This window comes from Neopsephotus bourkii, unplaced genomic scaffold (genome assembly GCF_033783945.1).
Source record: "Neopsephotus bourkii isolate Nb327-2 ecotype Australia unplaced genomic scaffold, CSIRO-AGI_Nbou_v1 NB_593, whole genome shotgun sequence".
In the NCBI taxonomy this organism is placed as follows: domain Eukaryota; kingdom Metazoa; phylum Chordata; class Aves; order Psittaciformes; family Psittacidae; genus Neopsephotus; species Neopsephotus bourkii.
The window spans coordinates 1,778,672-1,804,238 of record NW_026901094.1 but is presented as its reverse complement, the minus strand read 5'-3'; the positions used below and the strand labels follow the sequence as shown (position 1 = coordinate 1,804,238).

The 25,567-nt window shown below is 48.7% G+C and overlaps 1 protein-coding gene across 7 annotated transcripts in view; it reads left to right on the top strand.

Moving 5' to 3' along the window:
- Positions 1-25,567, top strand: part of PRDM16 (PR/SET domain 16) — a 269,867-nt gene that overhangs the window by 222,623 nt on the left and 21,677 nt on the right. For all 7 annotated transcript variants that reach the window (XM_061351660.1, XM_061351659.1, XM_061351658.1 and 4 more), the window contains 6 exons: positions 4,686-4,820; positions 10,298-10,400; positions 15,824-16,022; positions 20,046-20,193; positions 20,658-20,811; positions 23,867-25,268. In XM_061351660.1, the coding sequence (XP_061207644.1) occupies positions 4,686-4,820; positions 10,298-10,400; positions 15,824-16,022; positions 20,046-20,193; positions 20,658-20,811; positions 23,867-25,268 (2,141 nt within the window). The remainder of the gene's footprint in view (positions 1-4,685; positions 4,821-10,297; positions 10,401-15,823; positions 16,023-20,045; positions 20,194-20,657; positions 20,812-23,866; positions 25,269-25,567) is intronic.

Sequence of the window (25,567 nt, the reverse complement as noted above, 5' to 3'; positions counted from 1 at the left end):
CCCCCCTGACCTGGGGCTTGAGGGGCAGTGAAAGTTCAGAAGCATTTGTTCTCTTCAAAACCTGAGTCAGTCTCTCCCATCAGTGCAGCCGCATCCCAGGGCCTGGCCATGGCACTGGTGCATGGTCATGGTTCTCCTGTCTCGGTTCTGGCGAGGCAGGAACGTGTTTGTTTGACAGGAGGGGATCCATGAAGATTTCTTTTCCTCTCCTCTGGGCTTTCCCAGTATTTGGGGTACTCTGGGCTTTTGTCACAGAGCTGAAAATCTGGAATTCCGCTTTACCCACAGGAGCACACGTGGATGGGGGGGATGCTCAGCAGGCAGTTGCAGATGAATTGAGTTCTCTGAGCCTTGAGAACTCAGACCTGGAGTCCCCCACGCTGCACGTGGATGCACATCCTGTGAGCATGCACGAGTGTTTTGAAGACAAGGGCTTGAGCAGAGTGCTCAGGGTGATGGAGATGTCTGCTGCCCACTCCCAAGTTAGAGCACAGGTAGAGGCTGTCAGGGAGCAGCTCCTATCACTGGGCACACTGGGGATGGGGAGCTGCTCTGGGCTGTGCTGGAGAGCCTGCCGCTGGGACAAGAAATCACTGTGTGCGACAAAGAGTAGTTCTCACTGAACCCACTTCAGAGCTCTTCCTGTGGCCCTGAGCTGGGGGCAGCAACACGTTGGGTTTGGCTCAGCTGCTCTTCCCATCGGTTTTAAGTGCTATGACCTGTTTTTATCTGACACGTTTCTCATTAACTCTTTGTCAAAGCACCAGGAAGCCTGCTTAATTGCAGGCAGAGTGCTGAATTTATGAGTTCATCTAGGCTTCATGTCTACACATTGACAGAGGTGTTTCTCTGGATGAAGTCTTTTTCTCTTCATTTTGCGGCAAGAATGGACTTTCTGTTTCAGTTCCTTCTGAAAGTCATAAATTGCAGCGGTCCCTCCCTTCCCTTTATTTAAAAGAAACACAACAAAACTTCATGGCAACAGTTTATTGCTCTAAATCAGCTTGTGGGTCATTAAAGCAAAAAATGGGGAGGGGGAAGGGAAAAATCTCCCTCTAACTCCTGCCAAATAAAATGCGAACATCAGCCAAACTGTCAGAGGCAGATCCTGCAACTATGGGATGAGAAGGTTTATTACACTTTCGGCTTCTGGGGAGGGATGTTATAGCAACAGGACACTGGGTCACTGATGGCAAACTCATGGTTGCTCCGTTTCTTCATGCACACTAGGAATCCATTAAGCTAACTGACGACAGATCCCTCGGCATTCCAGTCCTACGGCACACCTCTGCGGAGGCCAAATGTTGGACGCTGCCCATTAAAACGTGAAAGAAACAACCCAACAGAGAGCCCACAAATTAGAGGAGCAGGAAACCTCAAATGATGTGCAAAAAAAATTGTAAACGGGCAGGAGAATTTTTCCATAACTTTTGCTTCATAACTCAGCATTTCTGATGTTAATAAATCATGAAACAGAGCCTTTGCGAGATCAATGAGCCTTTTGGATCCCGAGCCTGCCTGCTGCTGAGCAGACAGCAGATGAAGCTGCAAAGTGAGTCCTGGAACATGACAGCGATTTCCTTTTGGCTGGGTAGAGATGAGTCTGAGCCGCAGCCACAGGCAGCGTTCAGGGCTTTGGTCCAAGCCGTGTGTCTGCTGTGGCCAGTTCAAAGCCTGTAACCCGAAGGAGCTTGGAGGTGTGTTTGTTTTAACCAGGTAGGGTGAAGAGGAGGAGGATGCGGAGCTTGGAGTAGGGAAAAGATGGGGTTATGTGGAGAGAGAGCAGTGCCTCGGCAAGGCAAAGGCATGGCGCTGGTCCTGGCAGGGAAGAGGAGAGTATTTGGATGAACTGTTGGATTTGAAGGCAAAAGTGATGGGAGGTGCCTTGGGGTAATAAATACAAGTATATCCTGGAGTCACCATCTGCAGCAGAGGGGGAAAAAGGATGAACTTTGGGTTTTGGCCTATTCAATGGAAAAAAAAGCACAGAAATCCGTGCTTGGGCGGGTGGGATAAAATGGAAGGCTGATCAGAGGGAGAGGAGGTGAAGGAAGTGCTCCCACAATCATTAACTTTATGGGAATGCCCACAGGCTGCAATCCAGATGAAAGCTTGCTTTTCCAGCCCATCTGCAAGTGCACATGTCTGCCCAGACTAAATGGAATTTAACTTGGGGAAGGGAAGCAAAGCATGTCTTGCACCAAGCCATCGGTCATCTTCAGAGTACCAGTTATCAGTGGTGGTCATGTCTAAGCATTAAAAAGTGGCGCATTTGCATCCCAAAAGTGAGCCTTCAGAGAATCTCTTCTGCTGCTGACCATGACTTGTAAAGAGTTGGGTTGAAGAATTTCAGCAGAGGAAATGTCTGATTCCCTTCTGCTCTGAACTGAAAGAAGATGCGGTGAAAGGCTTTGGTGTGTTTCTCCAGAGTCTTTGAAGGTGGGAGAAGAGGGACTGACTGTTCCTGTGCGTGTGCAGGTCTGACGGAGGCCGCAGTGTGTACCGCAGGCGGTAGTTCATGATTACTACTGGCTTTCTCAGGGTTTTCTGAGTTGTGACAGAACTTTCATACAGAGCATCAGAAAAGAGCGTGAGGGTGTGAACTCGGTGCGTAGCTGGAGGTGTCAGCACAGGGAGCTGGGCGCGCTCAGCACTGGTCCTGCGGCACATCGGATGCTCAGCATTACGCAGACCTTACCTTACCATGTCCAGTTTGACACTGTGTTAGACAAATACTGAAGCATCCCAGTGAGTTAATGTTTGAGGTGTTTGCCAGCCATGGAGTTACCACCTGTGTGCCTGTGTTCAGCTGCAGGGGAAAGACACATGCTGTGTGTTTGCAAATCCTGATATTTAAATGGAGTAATAGTCCTTTAAAGGCAGGATTTGTAAGACACAGTCTGTGTTCTTGTAGGTAATGCCTTGCTTTTGGTTTTGTACAAGTGAGAAACTGCAGGTATCCAACGAATTTCTTCCTGGGGGAACAGTTGGACTTGATGATCTTAAAGGTCTTTTCCAACCTAGTTGCTTCTATGATTCTATGAATACCTGACTGCCAGGAACTGAACAGCTAGTAGATTAACCTGTACTTACCTTTGTTTTCTCCTGGATCGTTGGCACACAGGAAAGATGCTATTATTAATCAGGCAGATAATGTTTCTTGGAAATTAGAAAGCTAGATAAACCTACACTTAGAAGGGTTTACAACAAGCAAAAGCTGTTCTGACCAGCTTTGCTAATCATCTGTCCACATCATTCCATCCTGATGTGGTTGATCTTTGCTCATTCCTGATGAATGTTTCCTGCTCAGAACTAGTGAGTGAGTGAAGCTGCCACACAGGGATACAGTGGAGGTCAGAGGATGGTCTTTGGTGTGTGTAAAAGGCAGCACACCTCAAATGCAGAGCTGGGGATGAGTTCCTGCTTCTGGTGCAGCAGAATCCCAAGTCTCTGCTCTCTAGTGCGGGAGGGATGGGAATGCAAAGGAAGGGATGGCACTCAAGGGACACACAAGGCCGAGAACTTGATCCCATTTGTCTTGACTCCCTCTTTAGCAGCTTAATTACAGTTTTCAGCCCATTGCAACTGCAAAGGGAAAATGTGTTAGCAAAAATCCTAGGAAATTCCCTAGTTAAAAATAATGCCTTTTACTAATGCATGGAATGGGGTAGGAGAACTCTCATCATTGCTTCACTGTGTCCAGCTGGAAAGTGATAACTTGCTGCTGTTTAACAGCTGTGTTGCTGGTGATGCTCTGTCCGCTCTCTTCTCCTTCCATAACATTTATTAAGTTTTCCAGCTGTTCCAGTTTCCTTATTGATCAGGAGCAGTGACACGTGATGCTCCACTCAGGGATGCTGCTGGGCCTTGGTTCCTGATGCCTTGTTCTATTTACGGGTGTCTGTGTGAAAAACAGGGGTTTAGGTTCTCAGGGTTTCATACCACCTCTTTCTTTCTCATTGTGACCTGTCAGGTTTCACACCCCTGCTCGGGTTTTACAGCTCCACGCAGATAAAACCACAGATTTTCAGGTGATTTGTAGCTAGGACGGGACCTCCTTCTCAAGTGGGGAGCCTGGTGCAGGGCCCTGCAAAGCTCTGGGTGAAACGGAGCTGAATTCTGGCTTTGCCCTGAGCTCTCTCAGTGTCTTCAACCAAACCATTGTAGACTGTGACAGCGGGTGTCTGTAAGATACGGCTGTGAAATGAAATGGACTGTTTGTGTAGTTTGCTGTCTTGTAGTCCCAGGGTGGCTTAGTTTTACTGATTGCTGCTGTTTAAATCACTGGTACTGGGAGGTCACCGGGCTGCTGCTTATTCAGACCATTAAAACTAGATGCTATTTGCCCAAACTGCTTGGCTTGAACAAGTTACACACTTTGATGACCTGAGCTGCTGTGGGCACTAGACAGGAGTGTTTGTGTCTGGAACAACTGTAACCCTGAGCCTGTTACTCATGGACAATTCTGGTGTATTCCCTTGGAGGTTCTGCTAACAGGAGCTTCAGATTATGACTAAAGAGCTGATTTGAGCCTGGTCATGTGTTTCTATTGATGCTGTATCGTCCAGCTTTCTCCTTTCCATTTCCTGTTTGGAAACCTACACTGCAAATAACTCTCCTTTCATTCTGTCTGTAGCTGTCACTTGCCGTCAGATGCCCCATGTGTTTCTTCTGTTCCCCTGCAGATTGCCGATGAGCTGGGCAATGAGAAGTTCTGTGTTGATGCTAGCCCAAGTGGAGCTGGGAACTGGCTGAAGTACATCCGCGGGGCCTGCTCCTGTGAGGAGCAGAATCTGGCCGTGTGTCACCTCAACGACCAGGTATGATGATTGAGCCATGATTGTGCTGGAATCTCCTGTTCGTCCCAGGTTGTCTCCCACACCACTGCTGCACAAAACCATGTCTCACCGCCTTCTCTCCTGGTGTTAGTTGGTGGTTCCTTCTCGTATTGAAATTGAGAGTAATTCTTCTGGGTTGTGAAGCTTCAAAGGATAAAGGTGGCTGTGAGGGTATTTGATTGCCATGAAAACTAAGAGAGTAAGATGCAAATATAGATAGAAATATGTCAAACAGTCCATAAGCATGGGTGTCTGAGAGCTGATGTGTGCTTTCAGCAGACTCGGTGGATTCACAAGTAGCCAGGGTGCCTTTTGGATAGAGCCCCTTGTATCCAAACTCATAGACACTCCAAATAAAGCGTCTAGATTGCAAACCTGAGTTCTTCATCCTGGTTCTGAGAAACACTGGGCACTGAACAGTGAAGGGAAAGCGGTGATGTGTTCAGAGCCACTGTCGTTAGACCTGCTTGGAGGGTACGAAATGTTTTACTCTTCCTTACTTTTTATTTAGCTGGTAACAGTCAAGCTCCATGCTAATAGGACGGGACTGGGGGTGTTACAGATCATCTTCCTGCAGGTACCTCTGGCTGTGAGCGGTTTGTTCTTCACCGCAGCCCAGGGCAGTCTCTCACAGATGTGCGTGTTCTGGCCAGGGCTGGTCTGTGCTTTAGAAATGAATCCCCTCGTTTCCCCTGTGGGATGTATTTAGAAAACGGAGTTTGTGTCGACTTCAGACTCTCTTGTGTGCAAAGCCCCGGGTACGGTTTGTGCAAGGGGAGGTTCTGCAGGGCGCTGCTGTGCTGAGCATCCTGGAGACGCGCGAGGCAGCTCTCAGGAGGTTTTAGCTTGATTTCGTTTCACGTTGCTTTCAAGGGTACATTTTTCCTTTCCAAAACGGACTCAAAACCCAGGGGGAGGCTTTACCTGTCCTGCTGAGTGGGCATGCAGGGATTTGGGGTTGTTTGTAAGTATCTAAAGCACAGCTTCTGCAGTGAAAGATTACCCACAAAATAAGGAATCAGCGTTAAGGGAAGAGCCAGGAGAAGCTTTTAATCAAAACCATTTGCTTCTCAGGAAAAAAAATAACATTTTTACATGGGGAGATGGCCCTTCGTGCCTCCCCAGACCACATTCTGTTCTCCTTTACACTCCTGTAACTTGGGAACATTCCTAGGAATGGCCAGGGAATTTCCCGGGATTTTTAGTAAAGTTGCTGACAGCAGAATCTGGACCTCTGATTGGTTTTGATTTTTTTGTTCCAATTTACAGGTTAAACCACATTTAGAGAGTGATGAGCTGAGACATTTCAGTGACTGCTTCTCAGTTGTGAAAGCAGTTTTCAGATGTTAACTAACAGGAGCCACTGTTCTTTGTATCTGTTCTTACTCGATAGGTATTTGAAAAGAGTAAAAGATCCCTGATTGACTGAGATACTTGTGTTTCTGAAGGGGGACTGGGAAGGACTGCTAGGAGCATGCTGAGGTTCACTAACTGCAGCTGGAAGGTGATTCATGACTTTGGTTTTATTTTCTTGTGTTGCTGCTACTGCTGCCTTCACGGGGCAGCTGCTGCAGCCGTTCGGTTGTTCTTACTCAGGAGGCTGTAATAGCAAACAGGGTCTGTGTAATAAGTGCAGTACCATTGAGGTTCAGGAGGATGCTGCTGCTTTTGTGTGTTATATAGTGGAAAAAAGAAGGGTTAGCAGGGGCTGCAGTGATGGGAAAATTGGGCTGATGTTTAATAAGCCAAGCTTGTATCTGTGTGTGTAATGAAGATAGTTTATAAGTATTTTATGCTTATAAATACATAAATATTGGCTGCCTGCTCAGGATTGCTATGTATGCAATACAATGCCTTAAGAAGAGGAAATCAAAAGCAGTGTGGCTTAGTTGAAACAAAGGGAACACGATTCCAAAGGAGGGAAAAAGCAGTTGAACAAAAGCAGAATGTGCAGCCCCATCCCAGGGCCACGCGAGGCCAAACTTGTCCCTGTCGTGTCCTCTGCAGCAGCAATGAGCACAGATCTCTGTGTGTCAGTGCCGGGGTGCTGCTGGAGTTCACTGTTTGCAGGATGAGAATGTAAAGCAACTGCTCTTAAGCTCATTGGGGTTGTTCATCCGTCCTTCCCTCCCGCTGCACTTGGTGGGGCTGTGTTTTGATCTCAGGACAGGCTGCAGTTGTTTGCTCCAGTCTCTAATGCTCTTTATTCCCGCAAGTACAAACGTGGTGCCGCGGGGAAGCAGATAAATGGGAGACGTAACTCAGGCGGCAGGTAAACAGAGCTGGTTCTGATGAAGGATACCTAAATAATGAGGTAATGCCGGGCTCTCACCCCACGTGTTTCATCTCCATCTCTTGCCCTGACCCTGCAGACACCCCACAGCCCCCAGCTTCTGCTCAGGGATGTGCAGCTTCGGTTCGGCTGCGAGAGCAGCCTCGCCGTGGGGCCGTGAGCTGCGGCTCTGCGCTAGCCCTGCTGCTGTAATCGCACCCGCTGCCTGCTGAGCGCTGCAAACTGTTGCAGCCACAGCCAGGTTGCTGCTGCACCGGTTTGCATCCACAGGCACAGCACAAATCCCGGTATCGAGCCCCGATGGGAAGAGGATTCCTCTGGGTATTTTTACTTTCCATTTTCCCTTCTTTCTTAGCACCCTGTGCCCAGAATAACTTGATAAAAACCAAGCAGTGTGCTATTTCCAGTCGCTTGGGAGGGCACTGCCCAAACCCCACTTGGGTTTCTAACTCTTTTGTGTTAAATAAACACAACTAATATTAGGAAAGGTGCCCCTTTTGTTGTGACAAATAAGACGTGATAATGCGTGGTGTTTCCATATGAGCGTTGGTGATTTATGCATGTAAATGTTCGGATGGAGTAGGAAATGCGATGGGGTTTGGTGCACAACAAATAACAAAAGGCAAAGGAAACGCGGCAGCACTTGTAATGAGTCAGACCATCGGTAGCGTGATGGCAAGATGAAGTTAATTATTATAATGAAATGTTTGATGAAATTAATGTGACTCCAGCAGAACCCAACTTTTCCCTAATGATTAACGAGGCTTGCTCCGTGTTTCTGGAAGGGCTGTAACAGACACGGGCTCCTGCACAAGGAGGTACTTTGTTCTGGGAGGCGGAGGGGCTCGCCGTGGCTCAGGCTTACAATCCTGGGGGATTTTTTTCCAGTGTGGAAGTTGCGAATGGATCGAGGAGCTGGGTGAACCTCTCAGACCGTGCCTGGGCTCTGCTGGCCTGGCTGGGGGTCACCACCTGAACGAGAAGTGTCTGTTAGTGCCTATTGGGAGCTCTTTTTCCTCCTTGCTAGCTGCAAGCGGTGGCACAGGGCGAGTTGTTTTTCCGAGTCAAGCCCTAAACTCTGTGCTCATTCCTAGTCTGTCTTTCGGTTTTGGTTTTGGTTTGCCGTTAAACTCGGTGTGATTTGGTCCTGGGAAAAGCTTTTCTTGTTGAATGAGCGGGCAGGAAGGAGAGTTGAAGTGCGAATGAAAAGAATAAAGGGAAGAGGGAGAGGTTTGTACCACTTGGGTAGTTCGCAGCGAACTGATGGATCCGATCTGCGTCTCACAGAGAAAGGGTGGTCTCAGAGCTATGTTCACCTCCTCACATCTGTGCTTGAGCATGGATCTGTCAGTTCTGTATGGGACTGCTCAGCTGAGCATCTCAATGTGCTGCCCAGTGAGAAATCCTGTGCTTGGCTCCTTCAGCTGCCCAAGCCTGCATTCCCTGCTTGTACATCTCCTAGATGGCATGCGGGACGCGGGCGGGGGTCTGTTCAATGGGAGGATTGGTTACAGACCAGTACAAAACAGTGCTGACAGTTCTGCCCAGGGTTGTGCGAGGGCAGGGATGGGGTTGGGGGAGTTCAAGTCACAAGCAGTGATTTAATTTCTCATCTTAAGCGTTTGGCCTGTGCCGCGCTTCCAGACTGCATCAGGGGTTTCCTGGCCTCTCCTGGGGGTCGGTTTGTGCAGCAGAGCTCGTGTGTCAGCGGCCGTGCAGGTGAAGTGGCGGGGAGCGGAGAGCAGAACCGGGAGAGCCCGTGCGGAGCTCGCCTTCCCCACGGACCGTGCGGAAAAGTAGGGGCCGGGGGACCGGGGTTGGTGCCGACTGTCGCGATACCGGCCCCGTCGGCGGGCGGAGCCTGCCCCCTGCTGGGGCGGGCGGGGGCCGCGCCGGGCTCGGTGTGCGGGTCCCGGCTCCCGCCGCGGGCAGCGGTTCCCCGGGGCCGGCGGCGGCAGCGAGCGCGGCTGGGTCTGTACCGGGGCGGGGGGAGGAGGGAGCGCGGGGAGCGGCGGCCGTCACCGCCGCGTCGGGGCGGGCGGGAGCGCGGGGCCGCGGGAAGCGAGCGGGGCCGGGGGGCACCTGCTGCTGCCCGGACCGGGGCCGGGGGCAGGCGGGGGGGAGCGGGCATCGCGGCCGCACCGAGGGACGCAGCGTCCCTGTCCCCGGTAAAGGCGGACTGGAAGAGGCGGAGGGAGTCGGTGCCGGGCCAGCCGCGGCTGGTGTCCTGCAAGCGCGTTTCAGGCGTCGCTATTAAAACTTGGCCGTGGGTAACCAGCACCGGCAGTGCTGCTGCTAGGAGAGGACGGGGTCCAGCGCACGCCCAACATTAGGAAAACACACGGAATGCGCTGAGCCTCTTGGATTTCGCGTAGCTCTGAGCCTCCTCTTTGCCGCTCTCCCAAACTCCCATCCTGCGCCCGACTTCCTTCAGCTGCTGTTTGTTGCGGCGTTGGATGAAGGGGATTTCCTTCTCCTTGTAATACTTTTTAAGTGGTGCATCCTTGGAGTTTGAGAGGTCCTGCGGGTTCAGGAAGCCTGTGTGAGCCCAAGTGTCCTTTAAGCCCTGTCCTGCCCATCTTAAAGAGCCAGTGCATGGTTCCCATTCCTTGGTTTTACATCATGTAACAAGGCAGGTACAGCCAGGAGCAGTGTGGAGCTTGGTACCTTCCAGAAGGGCAGGATCTGTGGTCAGATGGAGCTCTTAATGGGGTAACTGCTCACCTGGAGTAGTTCAGGACTTGGCTTTAGGGCTCAGACTCTCAGGCTCTAAGTGAGAGTAACCTACAGCATAATTCTGTGGAGGTACACTAATTTAGGTCTGTAATCATCAGACAGAGAAGCATCAATTGCATCTGTTTAATCTTCCCTCTAACAAATACACGGAGCTTACAGGAAGTAGGGAAAACAATGGGAAGATGTTGTGTGATTTGAAGGAGGGAGGCTGTTACCCTAAATACAACGTTACTGTCCAAGCTGCACGAACCACTGACACACAGAGAGTGGGATAAAGGCAGGGGAAAAGAGCTCTGAGCAGCGGTTATCACAGAACTCAAGTGACAGCCCCCCCCCGATCAGCTGGGATGGTTTGAGTTATGGGTTAAAATGTGAAATGCAAGTCTTTGCACATGTAACGTGTCTCTCAATTTCTGTTTCTGATTCCCAGATCTATTATAAAGTTATTAAAGAAATTGAGCCAGGAGAAGAGCTTTTGGTGTATTTGAAGGAAGGTGGTTATTCCCTTGGGAACATGGCGCCCAGCATGGAAGGTAAGGCCTCCTTTTGCCAGACAGGACTTTCTGCACCTCTCACCAGCACACCTGAAATGTTGGGATCCTCCCTCAGTGCTGAACTGGGACAAAGCCCTGCTCCAGGACCTGCCCCTCCTGTCACTGTTAATGTGCTGTGCTCGGTTTCACTCTCAGCCAAAGATAGCCAGTTCTATCAACCTCGAGGCATGCAACAGATTAATTTGCTGCTTCTCTTTGTGGAACACTGTGATTTGGAATATGACTGGAGGTGCCTTTTGAATCCCCAGTGTCCCCATATTTCTTTGGGTGTAATGAAAATGGTTCAGACCATCCCAAGGCTTGCAGAATGCTGGTCTCTAGTGCTTCAGATTATGTGGAAAAGGGAGATCTGGGCAGAGGATGGAAGAGTCATTGCTAGAGAACTATTATTGCTAGAATACAAACACCTCTGAAGCCCTGGAAGTGAGTGCTTTTCTCAACAATGTAGAAGGAACAGGACTTCTCTCAAATGAAGAGATAATGAGGGTGTATGACTTGTCTTCCATTCATTCCTCGACTGCAGAGCCTGTTGCAGGCTTCACATTATTATTTATGACTAATTTCTATCCACACGTTCTCTACCAGCTGTTTTTAAACCATGAGTTGGAAACACTGTTCTACGGAATGAATCACTGCAATTTCACTCGTCTCACCTGGGCATCCTGCAGTACATCTGTGTTCCTTCACCTCTGTCTCAGTGTAATTTTCAGATTCACATTTGTGGTGGAACTCTTTAAGGGTGTAAGCTATTAGCTGCAATATTCCTGCAGAGGTGGGTGGTTTGAGGCTTGGTGCTGCTGAAAGCTCTGTTGCTGAAGGTCCAGGGCTGAAGTGATGTCAAGTTTGGGATGCTTTTTTTAGCCTTCTTCCCCCCGAAGTTAATCATTTTCTTGAGACCAACACACAGAGATGAGTAATTTCTGTTTCCAGTGAGGGAGTAACAGGGACCTTTGCTTTGATACCAGGGAGAAGCCAGCAGGAAAACCCACCACTGGTTTGCATTTCAGTTTCTAATAAGCTTTTATTTGAAAGAGCAGAAAGTGCTCCTTGTTTTCCACCTTTGTTCCTGTGTAACATCTATCTGTGTCTTCCTGGCAGTGCCTAGTGCTTTTGCTGCATAATTGCTTTCCAATCTAATAGGCCAACATTAAATATTTGACTTCTTACCACTTTCTGCTTTGAGCCTGTGCTATCTCCCCGCTGCCTCCCTCGCACCCCCATCTCCAGCCTGAATTAACACGAAAGAAAATGCAAAATTGCTCAGCACAAAGATAATTATCATAAAAATCTTTTCTCCAAACCCCAGCCAAACACAGCAGACCCCTTATCACTGCAGGAATTTTGAGTAGGGCACTTGAACTCCTTTGAGATTCAAGTCTGGTAGATTAGCATGTAGATGCCACATAATTGTGTTCCCCTTGGTTTCTCTGAAAGCTATTAGGCACTGATTTATTTTTCTGCTACATTCCTGCTTTGTCCTGAGTGTTACTGATGGAACTCCAGATAGGCACATAGAACCAGGGATTTGACAAACAAGACGTGGGGAGCAGGCAGCAATTTTTGTGTAACTGGATTTTCCCTTTCTTTGCGTCCCCATCCCCCTGTAAGGTACTGAAGGGCACTGTTGTCATTTGCGGTGCTTAAGGAAAGAAGGAAACTTCAGTGAGAACTTGTTTTGAAGGGCAGTATTTTTATTTTTGGTGCTTAAAGAAGGAAAACACCCCTCAGTAAACCTGAACGCTACAAATTGTGTCTGATGCAGGGACACACGGTCCATTCCAGGACTCCATAGCTCAGTCCTGGGCCTCCTTCCTTCCTTAGGTTTTGTTTTTGCAGGGTGATGGTCTGGCCCTTAGTGTGCAGGTCAGTTCCGTTCCCTGCAGCACTATTTATTGAGGTCTGATCTCCACTATTCTGAGGTTCAGAAGTGGGAATGCCAGGGGAATGGGTGTTGGACATCGATGTGATACAATCAGCCACTCTCCCAGCCAGTCTGTTCTTCCTCTGCTTAACCTGAGCACCAGAATAGCGTTTGCAACATGAGTGACACGTGGCTACAAGGCTTTTAACGGTATTTTTTGTCTGTTTTCTAATTCTTCTCAGTAAAAATGTCTTTTTCCAAGCCCAAACATTCTGAAACACATAAATTTCTTTCCCCATCATCCGTCTTCTCCATCTATGAAGAAGCTGTTGTTTTGGGGGATGGAAGAGGAAAGTTGTTGCTCAAGCACAAGCCTGCACAGAATACACAGGGTTTCTCAGTTTAGTGACATGCAAGAGCTGTAAAATCTGTGTAGCTCTGCAAGCAGGCAAGTGCAGAAGCACTGTGACAGTTATTACTGAGGCTGTCAGTGTATTTGTCAACTCTGTAATCTGATAGAAAGGACAAAAATACATTATTCTCGTTGATAACAAGAGGTTGTATGCTCTGGGAGGGGATCCTTGTGAGTCCACCTGCAGCCAGGTGTGCAGTAAATTATGCTCAGTGGCTGCTTTTCCAAACTCAAAGTGGATTTGTGGTCCAAGTTTGGGCCAAGGAAGATCCAATTAATCCTGTAGATCTCAGACTGCAGTAGGAAGTGTTGAGTGCAGATCTGCAGGAGGTATCCGGATGTGTTTTCTGGGGAGTCAAAACAAAAAGAAGGAAAAAAAGCCCTGTTTCCTCCATTCCAAGTTTTCAGGTCTGGGGAATTGCCAGCTGGAGCTGGAGCCATGCTGGGAGTTTCATAGGAGCTGCTCAGGAAGCAGTTCCCAGGCTGGGGGGCTTTTGATTGCCTCTGCAGAGAAGCTGCTTGTGTCGAGGCATCGCTGTGTTGGGAAGGAGCAGAGGGGAAACAGTCGGTTTGTGGGTGAATTCTGAGGCAGGCAGACCCCGCGCCAGGGCAGCTCCACATAGGCTGGAGTCAGTGAGGGATTTATCCTGTTCCCCCACAGTCCAGTGGCTGCATGAGTCAGATGAACTTCTGTCCCACGTACCAGAAGTGAGGTCATGGCTGTTGGTGCCAGTGACACTGTGAGGGCAGCCTGACGTCTGAGGCTCTGAAACCCCAGCGCTGTAGCAGAGAATCACTTGTTCTGTAGCTGATGTGCTTCACAAATGATGAGGAGTGATGCAGGAGGAGATCGCTGCCTCAGCCCATGCAGTGCATGTGCTCCAACACTTGATGCTGTCAGGCTTCTCTCTTCTTACCCTAAATGTGGATGTATGGAGAGAAAAGAGGTGCCTAAACACACCGAAACCCAGCCCTCACCCCTCCCGTGCTGCTCTCACACTGGGAATGGTTTGGTTCATAAACACATGCAGATGAAATGTTACATTCTGCCAGGTAACTCTGCATGCTTCGTGCTGCTGTTACAAGTCAAATGCGGTAACAAGACATACCATGAAACTACACATGCTTTTTCTTCTTTTTCCTCATTAAAAAGTAGTTTGGATTATTTTAATGATAGGTTATACAGTCTCTTGATGCTGCTGGGTAGTTCTCTACATCTTGATTTCCAGGTTTCCTGCCCCAGGGACATAAAACACATGAGATGCGTATTGGTGTACAATACAAAGTGCTAGTAAACAGTTTCCCTAAGGCGTAGAGCAGAGCCTGATCCACTTCATTGTGAGGCTGCTGATAGCAATTTCGGAGTATATGAGCTGTCAAAACAAGTTGAAATGGGTAAGATGGGGGTATTTTCTTCCCTTAGGTCTTGTTTTTTAGTCAAGATCCCACCCCTACAGAAATTGTGGACCTGGTGGATTTTATTCCTTTTACATCCCTCTCTTCCGCAGGTCAGGAAATCCCGAAGCACCTCTGCGTTGTATTCATTCTGTATGTGAATGGGGTGTAGTGGCAGCAGACACATGCTTGGATGAAGAGCCAGGCTCTGCTGCTTGGGTCGTGGTGCTCTTTCCTCCTTCAGCTGTGTGTGACTGCTCCCAGCTCGTGGGCATGTCGCTACTTCCCGTGTAGGTGTGGAGCACTTTGGGTTTCATCTGCCTACGTAGCTCTGCTGTGGCAGCTGAAGGGATCTGGTCTGAGTCACCGCAGCAGCGCGTTGTAGGCTCCCCAGCGTGCAGGGGCATGGGGTGAAAACCACAGGGTCTGAGCAGGCTGTGTCGAGAGAAGCAGCAAAGGGGAAGCAGTGCCCACGTGCAGGTGGGAAGCGTCTGTCTCCGGGTGATGCTGCCTTGTGCTCTGGCAGCCTTTTAACAGAATGAACCCTGATTTATATAAAACACAATTTCAGGCCTTACGGCACAGCATGAGTGGTTGTGATTGTGCAGAACTGGGCAAACCAAGGGTTTCCTGAAAGGTTGTCAGCTTTGAAAACGGCTTCAGGCAGAGATCAGCCCCATCACCCCCTTGCCCGCAGAGCAGCAGGGATGGATCAGACCCATCACAGTGCTGGCTTTTGGCTGCATCCCTGAGAATCTTCCCACTCTTCCCTTGAGCTCATGCATTTTACCACAAGCTTTTCTTTCGGAAGTCATCAGGAAAAGGAACGACACTTGGTACGAAGGAAGCAGAGCCCGGGGAGCAGAGGAAGAGGGTGAGGAGGGCAGGGCACCGCGGCAGGTCGCTGGGAAGCTGCTGTTCCAGGCTGGAGGAACCCGGAGTTATCCCCACTCCCTCGCAGAGATTGTTCTCCTGGAAAATTTACAGCTCCGAGCCGCTTGTTTGGCTTGGCACCGTGGTCAGGATGCTGCCTTGTAAACTTAATAATAGCTGCCCTCTTTTTAATTTGTTTGACCTTGACTGCAGTAATTTATTATGTGCATTACATCTTTCTCCTTTTTTTTTTTTTAAGACAAAAAAAGTCAGAACCAGCAAAGCATTAAAGCATTTGGCTGCCTTTGCTTTCCTCCACAGGGCTCTGGTTTGGATCTCCTTGGGTTCGATGGCTCACTGTGCTCTGCAGTTGTGCCGGCCGAGTCGGGGATAACACTAGAAAGACATTGTCTTAGAAAGGAGCTTCCCCAGGTCTGTGCTGGGGCAATTTGCTTCTCCAGTATCTGTCTACAGGAGCAGGGTTTGTTCCTTCTTTCCCCTGGTGGCCCCTCCTGAGGAAAAGCTTGCTCCTATTTCCCCAAAAACCTCATTGCAAACAAACACAGTACTCCAGAACTGCCCTTGGTTTTGGTGTATCTACTAGTGCTTGTAGGTCTCAATGTCTCAGCAGAGGCCAGGACACAAAGAACACGAGATCTCTCCTGGTTAAGGGATTGATGTTTTTCTCTCAATGCTCATTGTGCTGGCCCAGCCTGCCTGGCTTTCTCTCCCCTCTCACTTGCAGACCTCTCTGCTCGATAGAGCCTCACTTCTCTTCACAAGCTCGGTGTCGGGTGCAATAATGAGACTTGCCTGAACTTCCTGACGCTCAAGTCAAAAGCATTTGTGTGTGTGTTGCAGAAGAGCACTCGTTCCGCTGCGAGGACTGCGATGAACTGTTCCAGTCCAAGCTCGACCTGCGGCGCCACAAGAAGTACGCCTGCAGCGCTGTCAGCTCCCTCTACGAGAGCCTGAGTGACGAGATCAAGCAGGAGGGTCTTGGCGATGGACAGGTCTATGAGTGCAAAGACTGCGAGAGGATGTTCCCCAATAAATACAGGTACCACACAGCTGCCAGACCCTCCCCTCCCTCCCCGTCTCCGTGCCTCCTGTGCGGTCCATCTGGTGATGGGAGATGCAGGACAAGGCGGGAGCGGGGTGGCTCAGACCTTTCCGTTCTCCATAGGGTTAAGGAATGTTAGTGTTAGGATCCTTCAGTGTCATTCGCTATTGGACAGCACTTTATTTCCCCTTGGTTTCATCAACTGTGATGCTTTTCATTGCTCCTTGGCAAAAGTATCCGCAGATCATTGGCACTGTAAAGCTTCAAGGGTTGTTCTCTGAATTCCCATTGTCAGGGCTGTGACAGGTTGAGAGACCCCGTTAGCATCTGTGCAGCTCCCATGTGAGCTGGTTCTGAGGGGTAACACGTTCTGCCAATATTTGTGTGAGCACTTCTTTTATATCTAATTCTGGTCATTTGAGATCAGTGGGTATAAAGAGGTGTTATTACACTGAGAGCTCTTCACGTGGTGATGACTCCTCTGCAGAAGCAATTAAAAACCCCTATTCTGATCAATTTTTCGTTGTTTTTTTGATATGGAAAAGGTTCATGTAAAGATTTTATATTCCCCAAGTGTTCTTGTAATAGAAATGTGAAAAGAGAGAAGATGGGACGTTCCCCAGCTCATTTTATTTGCAGTAATTATTCAGTTATTATTCTAAGACAACTCTAAACAAGATGGAATTAATTTCTAAAAGGAAGAGTTCTTTTCCCCAATAAGCTTTAATTGAACTTGTGCCTCTTCCAAGCATAATGTGATAGCGATCACATACAGCTTTAAAGCAGGGATCTTTGAGATTTCTGATCCATTTCCAACCTGAGACTCAAATGGTTAAATATCAGGAGCCAGTTTGAAGAACTTGAGGGGGTTTTTAATCCTTTTAGGCTTGTGTTTATTTGCATTGTAAGGCTTTAACCCCTGAGCTGTGTTTTCAACGTAAGAACTCGAGTTTGCTCTGTTACCGGGGGCTGAAGTTCTCACTTACTTCAGTTGAGTTCTTAGATGAACAAACACCACACGCAGCAAGAGTTGTTATAATGTGAGAACTGGCAATCCTTATGTCATAAAAAGAGCTTTAAGCCAGTATAAGACCTGTTTCATTTCAGTTACAGATATAAAAAGGTGATGTTCACTGGCATCAGTCATTTTGAGCTTAATTACGTTGTTACTTTCAGATCTTTTATCTAGGTAAGCAAAGGGAAAAATCCTCTTTTAAAACCGTAGAGAAAGGTGAAACATAAAGAACATTCCAGTGGTTTATCTGTCCTGAACAGAGCTTGGCTCTTGGCTGGGTTGTGGGCACTGTAAAGGTAGTAACAGATACTGCCTGCCAGCGATACCTGTGCAGTGGGTCTGTTGGCACAGTTGGATGTCTTTATTCCTCACCTCATGTTTCTACCTTGGCCACTTTCAATCAGACACCAGGAGGCTGCAATTCCCTTCATTATTTTTACCTGATGAGAAAAGGAAACTGCCTTTAAATGTTTAAAATATTCATGATTTTAGTAGAAATTCTCATTCTTTGGCCTCTCTGACAGTGATAGAAACTTTCCCCTCTTCAGCTTCCAGCACTCTGGAGCTTTTATGTTCGTTTAGGAAAGACCATTTTGAAATGTGTCTCCTCTTTGTGCCGTCTGTGTGCTTCCTGGCTCCCCTTGGCTTGGAGTAGACCCAAAACTGGGTCCATTTTGCAGGGGTTAAGAGAAGCAGGAAAATTGGAAATCCCTTTTCTCCTGTAGTGATAACATACCCCTGTGAGTAAAGGCGTTCACAGTTGTCTGGTGAAGCTTCTTCCGGGTGTTCAAGTGATGAGGCTGAGCTCAGGCCCCCAGTGCCCTTGATTTTCTTGGCAAAGCCCTTTTCAAGCTATTGCCAGTTGCACTCAGGTGATCGGGGATGCTCCAGGTTCCTAACCACAGACCTGTACACTTGGAAAACCTTAGGAAATGTTTGGGTTGGGATTTTCTGAAGCAAGTAATAGAAGCTTCATATTGGTTTTGACAGGGGAAGGATAGAGTGAGCACCATCACCATCAGCCTGATGGATTTAGTGGAGCTGGGAGAGAGTGTGCGCATCTATCCCTCCCCATCAATCCGGCTGCGTTTTATGTACTCAGAAAGCCACTAAACCACTGCATATATCCAGTCTGTGTTCCTAGATGGCCTTATAATTTTTCAGAAGTTAATACAGATCAAATCAAGAGTGCCACTGGGGAACTGAAATTGAGCATTTAGCAGCTGACTAAATAAATAAATGTTTTGCTAATCCCAGTAGGTACTTGCCTCTAAACAGCATATTAGTTTGTCCATATTTGCTCTAAATAAACTCATAAATCACAGTTAGCAGGAGCGTATTTTTGTGTATGTATGTGAAAGGTATAGATTTCTTTGTATGGGTGAAAAAATCTGTAGCGTTAAGAACATAATTTCTTTAGCAAAATGAATATTGCTTCTTTAAAATGAGTAGATTGGCAGTTTAGAAGGGGCATGTTCATGAATATTAACTACCTCGTTTGGAGGAAGAGGAGGTCCTTCAAAGGAGTAGCAGGCTGGTGGCTGCTTAGATTTGTATGTAGAGCTGCAGTCCTACCAAGGCCACTTGTGATGGAGCCGGGTTCTGCATGGTTGCCCCTGAGTGCCAGAAAATGCCCTCAGGGCACAAAGATGGCCATGCAGTTGGTCTTTACACTGGGAATTTCAGAGGACCAATGTCGTGCCCATTCTGCTCCACCTCAGGCAGGTCCCACTGGGAATGCCAGTCCAAAGATGCTATCCAAAGACAGTCAGAACATGAGGACAGGACAAGGCTAATTCCTGGCTTTCCAAATCCCTCAGGCTCCATGGCTAACCTGCTGTGTGGTTGTCCTTCATTTAATGATGAGTGGCAGGATTTTTCAGTAGTGCTTAGTTTAATGTTCCTATAAAAAATACAGCCATGCTTTAAAGTTCCATAGGAATGGTTTCATATCAGTCTGTGGGGATTCCAGGCAGGAGCAGATTTCACAGCAGTTTGTCCTCCATCCGAACTCGCAGTAAGGACGAGCACTTGTAACTCCTGTTAAACTGTGGTAAAGGATGTGGATTCTCATGCTTGGTTTCTCAGATCTGGCCTGGGAGCTGTGGGATGGCTCAGTATGTTTTACATCACTTGGTCTGTTTTGGTCACTTGGTATGTTTTACATCACTTGGTCTTCAATGCAGCGGACCCCAGTGCTCTCTGGGTGCCCTGGTACCACCAGCAGGGTGTCACACTGGGTTTGGGGCTCAGTGAGTACCATGGGCCAAACTATGGGGATGGTACTTTGGAATTGGAGCACCCCTGTGTTCCTCTGCAGGGCCATCCCTGCCTCTGGTTTGCCATCATCCTCCAGGTTGAGGAGAAGCTGCCAGTTGGGAGAGGTTGAAATTGCCGAGTGAAGTAATCAAAGATGTCTGACATTTAGAAGTGAGATGTGTTTGCACCTTATCACGTTTCTCTCCAACGTTAAGTTGCTGTGTTCTGGGAAGCTGTGGGCTTTGTGCCCACCAGAACGGCAACGTGATAGTCTCAGCAGCAACAGCTAATATCTTGTCTTTCCCTGAGGGGATGCCATAGAAGCCTTGGTCACAAAGTGCTCATTTTTCCCTCCAGGAACCTGCAGGGTCAGGTCTGGTTTTACCTTCCTTTTCCCCCTTGTAAATGGACTCGGGTATTTAATAAGAAATACCATAAAACACAGCGACATTCTGAGGCAGAATAGAGCAGCTTCCATCTGTGAAATGAATGCCAAGAAAACAAAGGAGAGGCTATTTGTGTGTCACTGCCCCTCTCATGGTCCATGTGCTGCTCAACTCCTTTTCACAAAGGTTGGTTCTGCAATCCCCCCCATACCCCATGGGTCTGCAGTGGTTTCTCTATCATCACCTGTGTTGGGTTCAGATCTCCCTGATATGGGGCAGCAGGCCTGTAGCAGTGTCCACCATCCATGTGTGTCCAGTCTATGCCTGCCATTGAGGTCAGCCTGTCTCTTTGTTCCCCAGCCTGGAGCAGCACATGGTAATCCACACTGAGGAGAGGGAGTACAAGTGCGACCAGTGCCCCAAGGCTTTCAACTGGAAATCCAACCTGATTCGGCACCAAATGTCTCACGACAGTGGGAAACGGTTTGAATGTGAAAACTGTGTTAAGGTAAGGTGCAGAACGTGGTGATGGGGGCAGCTTTGCCTGGGCGAGGGCGCTGGGACCAGGGGAAAGGGGTCTGGAGGACAGGTGACACATTCGGGCATGGTTTGGTGGCCTGGCATGGTGGGGTGATGCAGGGTGAGTGGTGCGCCCAGCCAGCATCTCTGTTGGGATGTGGAGCTCAGCCTTGCCATGAGCAGCTCACCTCGGCCTTTTCCCAGGTATCAGAGTGTCTGCAGGGAAGGGGGTGAGCTCTGTGCAGGGCAGATGGTGAGCACAGCACAGGTCAGAGGGTGAATGGGCAGCTCGGCATGGCTCAGGTTCCTCACCATTTGCAGCGGGAGGTGAATTCCCTGCACACCTCATGCCAGGATCCGTGGTGACAAGCCCCAGAATGCAGCCAGGCAGTCACACAGGCGCTCCTCTCCCCACGCTTTGGTTCCCTCCTCTCACAGCCTTTCCTCTTGCAGGTATTCACCGACCCCAGCAACCTCCAGCGGCACATCCGCTCCCAGCACGTGGGTGCGCGGGCTCACGCCTGCCCGGACTGCGGCAAGACCTTCGCCACCTCGTCTGGCCTCAAACAGCACAAGCACATTCACAGCACTGTCAAACCTTTCATATGTAAGTTGTCACGGCCATCACAGAGCTCTGCCTTGGGCTGTAATTGCACGTATCCTGCGGGGCCCCCCAGTACTCGCTGTCCCTCTGTGAGCAGCCGCCGTAATTTTATAGGTCAGAGCACAAGATGAAATTCCGCAGTGATTTCCCCCCCCCTTCTCTTTTTTTCCCTGTTTTTTCAGTAAACATTGGTGGCAGTTTCTGACTTTTTGACAAGTTAAAAGCTGAGTCTCGCAGCGGTCCTGGTGATGCCGTTTTCTCCTATCTTTTTTTTTTCTCTCCTCCTTTTTTTTGGCCTTAATCATTCCTGAATGCTCGTGTCGGTGACATAAATAAAGAGCTGGTGCAGGCGGGTCGAAATGTTGTTCAGGGGTGCCTCAAAGGATTTGGAATAGTCACAGGGACAGCGAGGTGTTCTTTAAAAAGAGGGGGTTTTTCTTTTCTTATTTACTGCATCTTTCATCTGGATAATGCTTGAAAGCCAAATAAATAGCAGATTAACGGCGTCCTTAGTGCTCTCTTTCATGGGTTGTTTCCAATAGGGCATTTTCCCTCGGGAGCCATCCGTCTCCTTCCCTGTCATTCTCAGGCTAGTGTATTTTTTTAATTGACACAGCACCTATTGGATTTTGATAACTGTGCAGAAAGGTGGGCCGTGTCACAACAAAGCCAGAGAAACTTTAGGGACCACTTCCTGACACTTCAAGCGCTGAACGGGATCTGGGTTTGATTCCAGGCTTTGATGTTTCGGTAGGGAAGCCACTGAACCCACTTCTGCCTTTTTTCCCCATTGGTATAATGGGAACAGTATGCAAGGGTATCCTGGGAGAGTCGTTTCATTAATGTGCTCTGAGATAATCAGATGGGTGTCAGTGGAGGAAGAAAAAATACTCTTATTGCTCATTTTGATGCAATCTTTCACTTGCTGACGGGCACATGAAAGAGATAATTTGAATCTCATAGCATTGCTGCTGCGAGATGAATGATTTCTTCTCATAATCTCCTCACTCTCACCTCATAAGAATTAGGGAGTTGTCAGTCTAAATCAGTGTGTAAAACAACCGGAGACTGATTCTGCCTCGTTCAGATGTGCCAGGTGGAGTCACATGCGTGAGTATGGAATCCATTAGCAGCTTCAGGATTCACTGGGAAGTTGTTCCTTCCCATTCAGTGGATGAAAAGGGTTGTGGTTTTTTTTTTGGGGGGGGATGGTTTGGGTTTTAATGATACTAGATTTAGCTTTAAAAAGAACCCCAAACCTGTAAATTTATAGCTGCAGAACACAGGACAGCAAGAGAGGACATTACTAAATCATTGTGGAACTGGAGACTTAACACAATGTTCCAGTTTTCCCTGTTTTACAGTGATGATATGAGCTCTTGCAGCTATAGCACTTTTCGTCAGGGAATTCTGTGCAGTGTTGGATGTATTTAGCAACTCTTCCTGGGGTGGAAAATGGAAGAGAGGAACCCGATTCCCTTGGAAGACTTCGCGTTTGTTACCCTTGGTCTTCTTACTAAGTTTTGCCATGTGGGAGCAGTGTAGCTTCTATTTGGTAGTATTGCAAATACACTAAAAATAACACAAACACCACAAACACAGTGCTGAGCCAGTGCAAACTGTTACAAGTGCTCACAGTTGTGATACAGTCTGCTTGAACAGATCAGTCACTTACTATCTGTGGCTGCGTGTATCTTCTAAACCACCGTGTAGCTTCCCTTGGCACATGGCAAGGGAGGTGGTTAAACTTGGAAGCAAATATGCAAACATCTTTAAAAGAAATCCTAAATGTGAATCCTAAAGATGTAGGGAAAAAAAATATAGGGAAAGTCGTGCTTGCGTGTAGCTGTCAGTAATAGCTGGGAGGGAGGAAAGGGGGAGGGAAAGAAAGGGGGAAGGAGGAAGGAAGGACCACTTCATCATGGAGCTGGAGGATGAGGTGTTGGGAGAACTGGCATTTGGGCCTTTGCCTGCCCAGCTCCCAGCAATACACTCTCCCTCTCTTTGTCTCAGTTGCCACATTTACAGAACGGTGATAGCAGCAGTTCCCTGCTGAAGGAAGCATGCTAATTCACGAAGAAGCAGGATTTATTCCTGTGTTGAAGGAGGGATCAGATAATAAAAAGTTCCAATGTTTTGATGTAGAGAACAGTTTGGGTGGGAGTTTTTTCTTCCTTTGCCCTGGTCCTTCCACACCAGGTGAAAGGGGTCATAAATATTCACATTTTGAAAGCTTGGTATCTACAGATCATTAAAGAGAACACTGATGTTGCCTTAACTTAGCACTGCTAAGGTGTCCCAGTAACTCAGTGAGTACAAGATCTCACCCTGCTTCTCACTGAACCGAGGCCTGGCTGGCAAAGTATTTATAGAACATCCCTGCGGAGTGGTTACTTACTCTTAATGGCAGTAAAGAAAGGATAGGGTTGATTAAATGTGGCAAAGTCGTTCCCCGTTCAGCCTTCAGTGCTTCCTGCCATGCCAGGACTACAGACAGGGAAAGCAACTAGCTCGTGGAAATAGATATTATTATAATGCATTATTACCTTTGTTGAAAATCCCCACTCAGATTTCTGGAGAGATCCTTTGGGAAAGTGGTTTGTCCAGAGGGAATGGTGGTGGGAGGTCTGGGCTGGCAGGTGGGTGAGGGCTGGGGTTTGGATGCAGCATTGCTTTTGCATCCTTGTCCAGGCTTCCTGGGGCTGCCTCTTTACCTGTAGCAAAGATCACAGTGCAGGGAGGCTAAGTCCTGGATAAGCCCTTAGAGAGGGAGACACATTTCCACATCCTTGTAAACTGAAGAGACCAGATGGCCTCATCAGCCTGATGTTATCTGGGGAGAGCTGAAGCAGAACAGCTAAATGGTGGGATGGCTTAGCAGGAGAAATGTGGAGGCGGGTTTCCCAAGGTCTGGTCCGTGTGTAACCTGCTTGTTAGGATGTGAGATTCCAGGGCAGGGTGGAAGGGGTGGATGAGGCTGGGGAACCTCCTGCTGAGCTCCCGCCACGTCCTGTTAATTTCATATGGCTTTTGTTGTTGGTTTCTGTTGACGCTTTAGGTGAGGTCTGTCACAAATCCTACACGCAGTTCTCCAACCTGTGCCGGCACAAGCGGATGCACGCGGACTGTCGCACCCAGATCAAGTGCAAGGACTGCGGCCAGATGTTCAGCACTACCTCCTCCCTCAACAAGCACCGGCGCTTCTGCGAGGGCAAGAACCATTACAACCCTGGGGGCATTTTTGCCCCCGGCCTGCCCCTCACACCCACTTCCATGATGGACAAATCCAAGCCCTCTCCCAACCTCAATCATGCCAGCCTGGGCTTTAATGATTATTTCCCATCCCGCCCGCACCCGGGGGGTCTTCCATTCTCACCTGCCCCCCCAGCATTCCCTGCCCTCACGCCAGGATTCCCAGGGATTTTCCCACCCTCTCTATACCCCAGGCCCCCCTTGTTACCACCCACACAACTGCTCAAAAGCCCCCTCAACCACACTCCGGACGCAAAGCTCCCGAGCCCCCTCGGGAACCCAGCACTTCCTCTGATCTCCGCAGTGAGCAACAGCAACCAGGCCGCTTCCGGAGAGGAGAAATGTGAAAGCAGCCTGGAAAACTCCTACCTGGAGAAGCTAAAAGCCAGGAACAGTGACATGTCCGACGGCAGTGACTTTGAGGATGTCAACACAACCACAGGCACAGATCTGGACACCACTACTGGCACGGGTTCCGACCTGGACAGTGATGCAGAGAGTGACAGGGACAAAACGAAAGATAAGAGCAAACAGATGGAGAGCAAGCCAGATTTTGTCAGCAGCTCTGTGTCTGCAAGTTCCACCAACAACTCGAGTGAGATCCCTCTCTTCTATTCTCAGCATTCCTTCTTTCCTCCCCCTGAAGAGCACTTGCTGCCTACCACGGGGGCAGCCAATGACTCTATTAAAGCTATCGCCTCCATTGCAGAGAAGTATTTTGGGCCTGGCTTTATGGGGATGCAGGAGAAAAAAATGGGTTCGCTCCCATATCATTCCATGTTCCCTTTTCAGTTCCTCCCCAACTTCCCCCATTCCCTCTATCCTTTCACGGAGCGGACCCTCAATCACAACTTGCTGGTCAAGGCAGAACCAAAGTCACCCAGGGACCTCCACAAAGTCGGCAGCACCAGCTCAGAGTCACCCTTTGATCTCACCACAAAGCCAAAAGAGATTAAGCCAATCTTGCCGCCACCGAAGGTCCTGCCAGCCCCGTCCTCAGGGGAGGAGCAGCCGCTGGATCTGAGCATCGGCAACCGCATCCGAGCCAGTCAGAACGGAGGCAGGGAGCCACGGAAAAACCACATCTATGGGGAGAGGAAGCTAATGGCAAGTGAAGTCTTACCCAAGATTTCCCAGTCTCAACTGCCTCAGCAGCCATCCCTGCATTATGCTAAGCCATCACCCTTTTTCATGGACCCCATATACAGGTATTAACATACCCTGCCTTAAGCGTTTCCTCTAACGAGCTGGTTTTCTAGCTGTCAGCACCACTTGAGGCAGGTCAGGAATTAGGTTGGTCAGAAGGAGCAGTGAAGGTCTGCTCCAGTTGATTGTACTTCTCCTTTGTCACAGCACTTTGAATTCTCTGAATCAGAAGGGCTGCATAATGGTGAGGAGTGCTCCTGATCAATATGTGCTGAGCACATCCTTATTTTGATAACGAAGGAACTTGACCTATTTAAGGACTCTCCCACGAGCCAACGCTAAGATGGCACTTCTGCTGGAG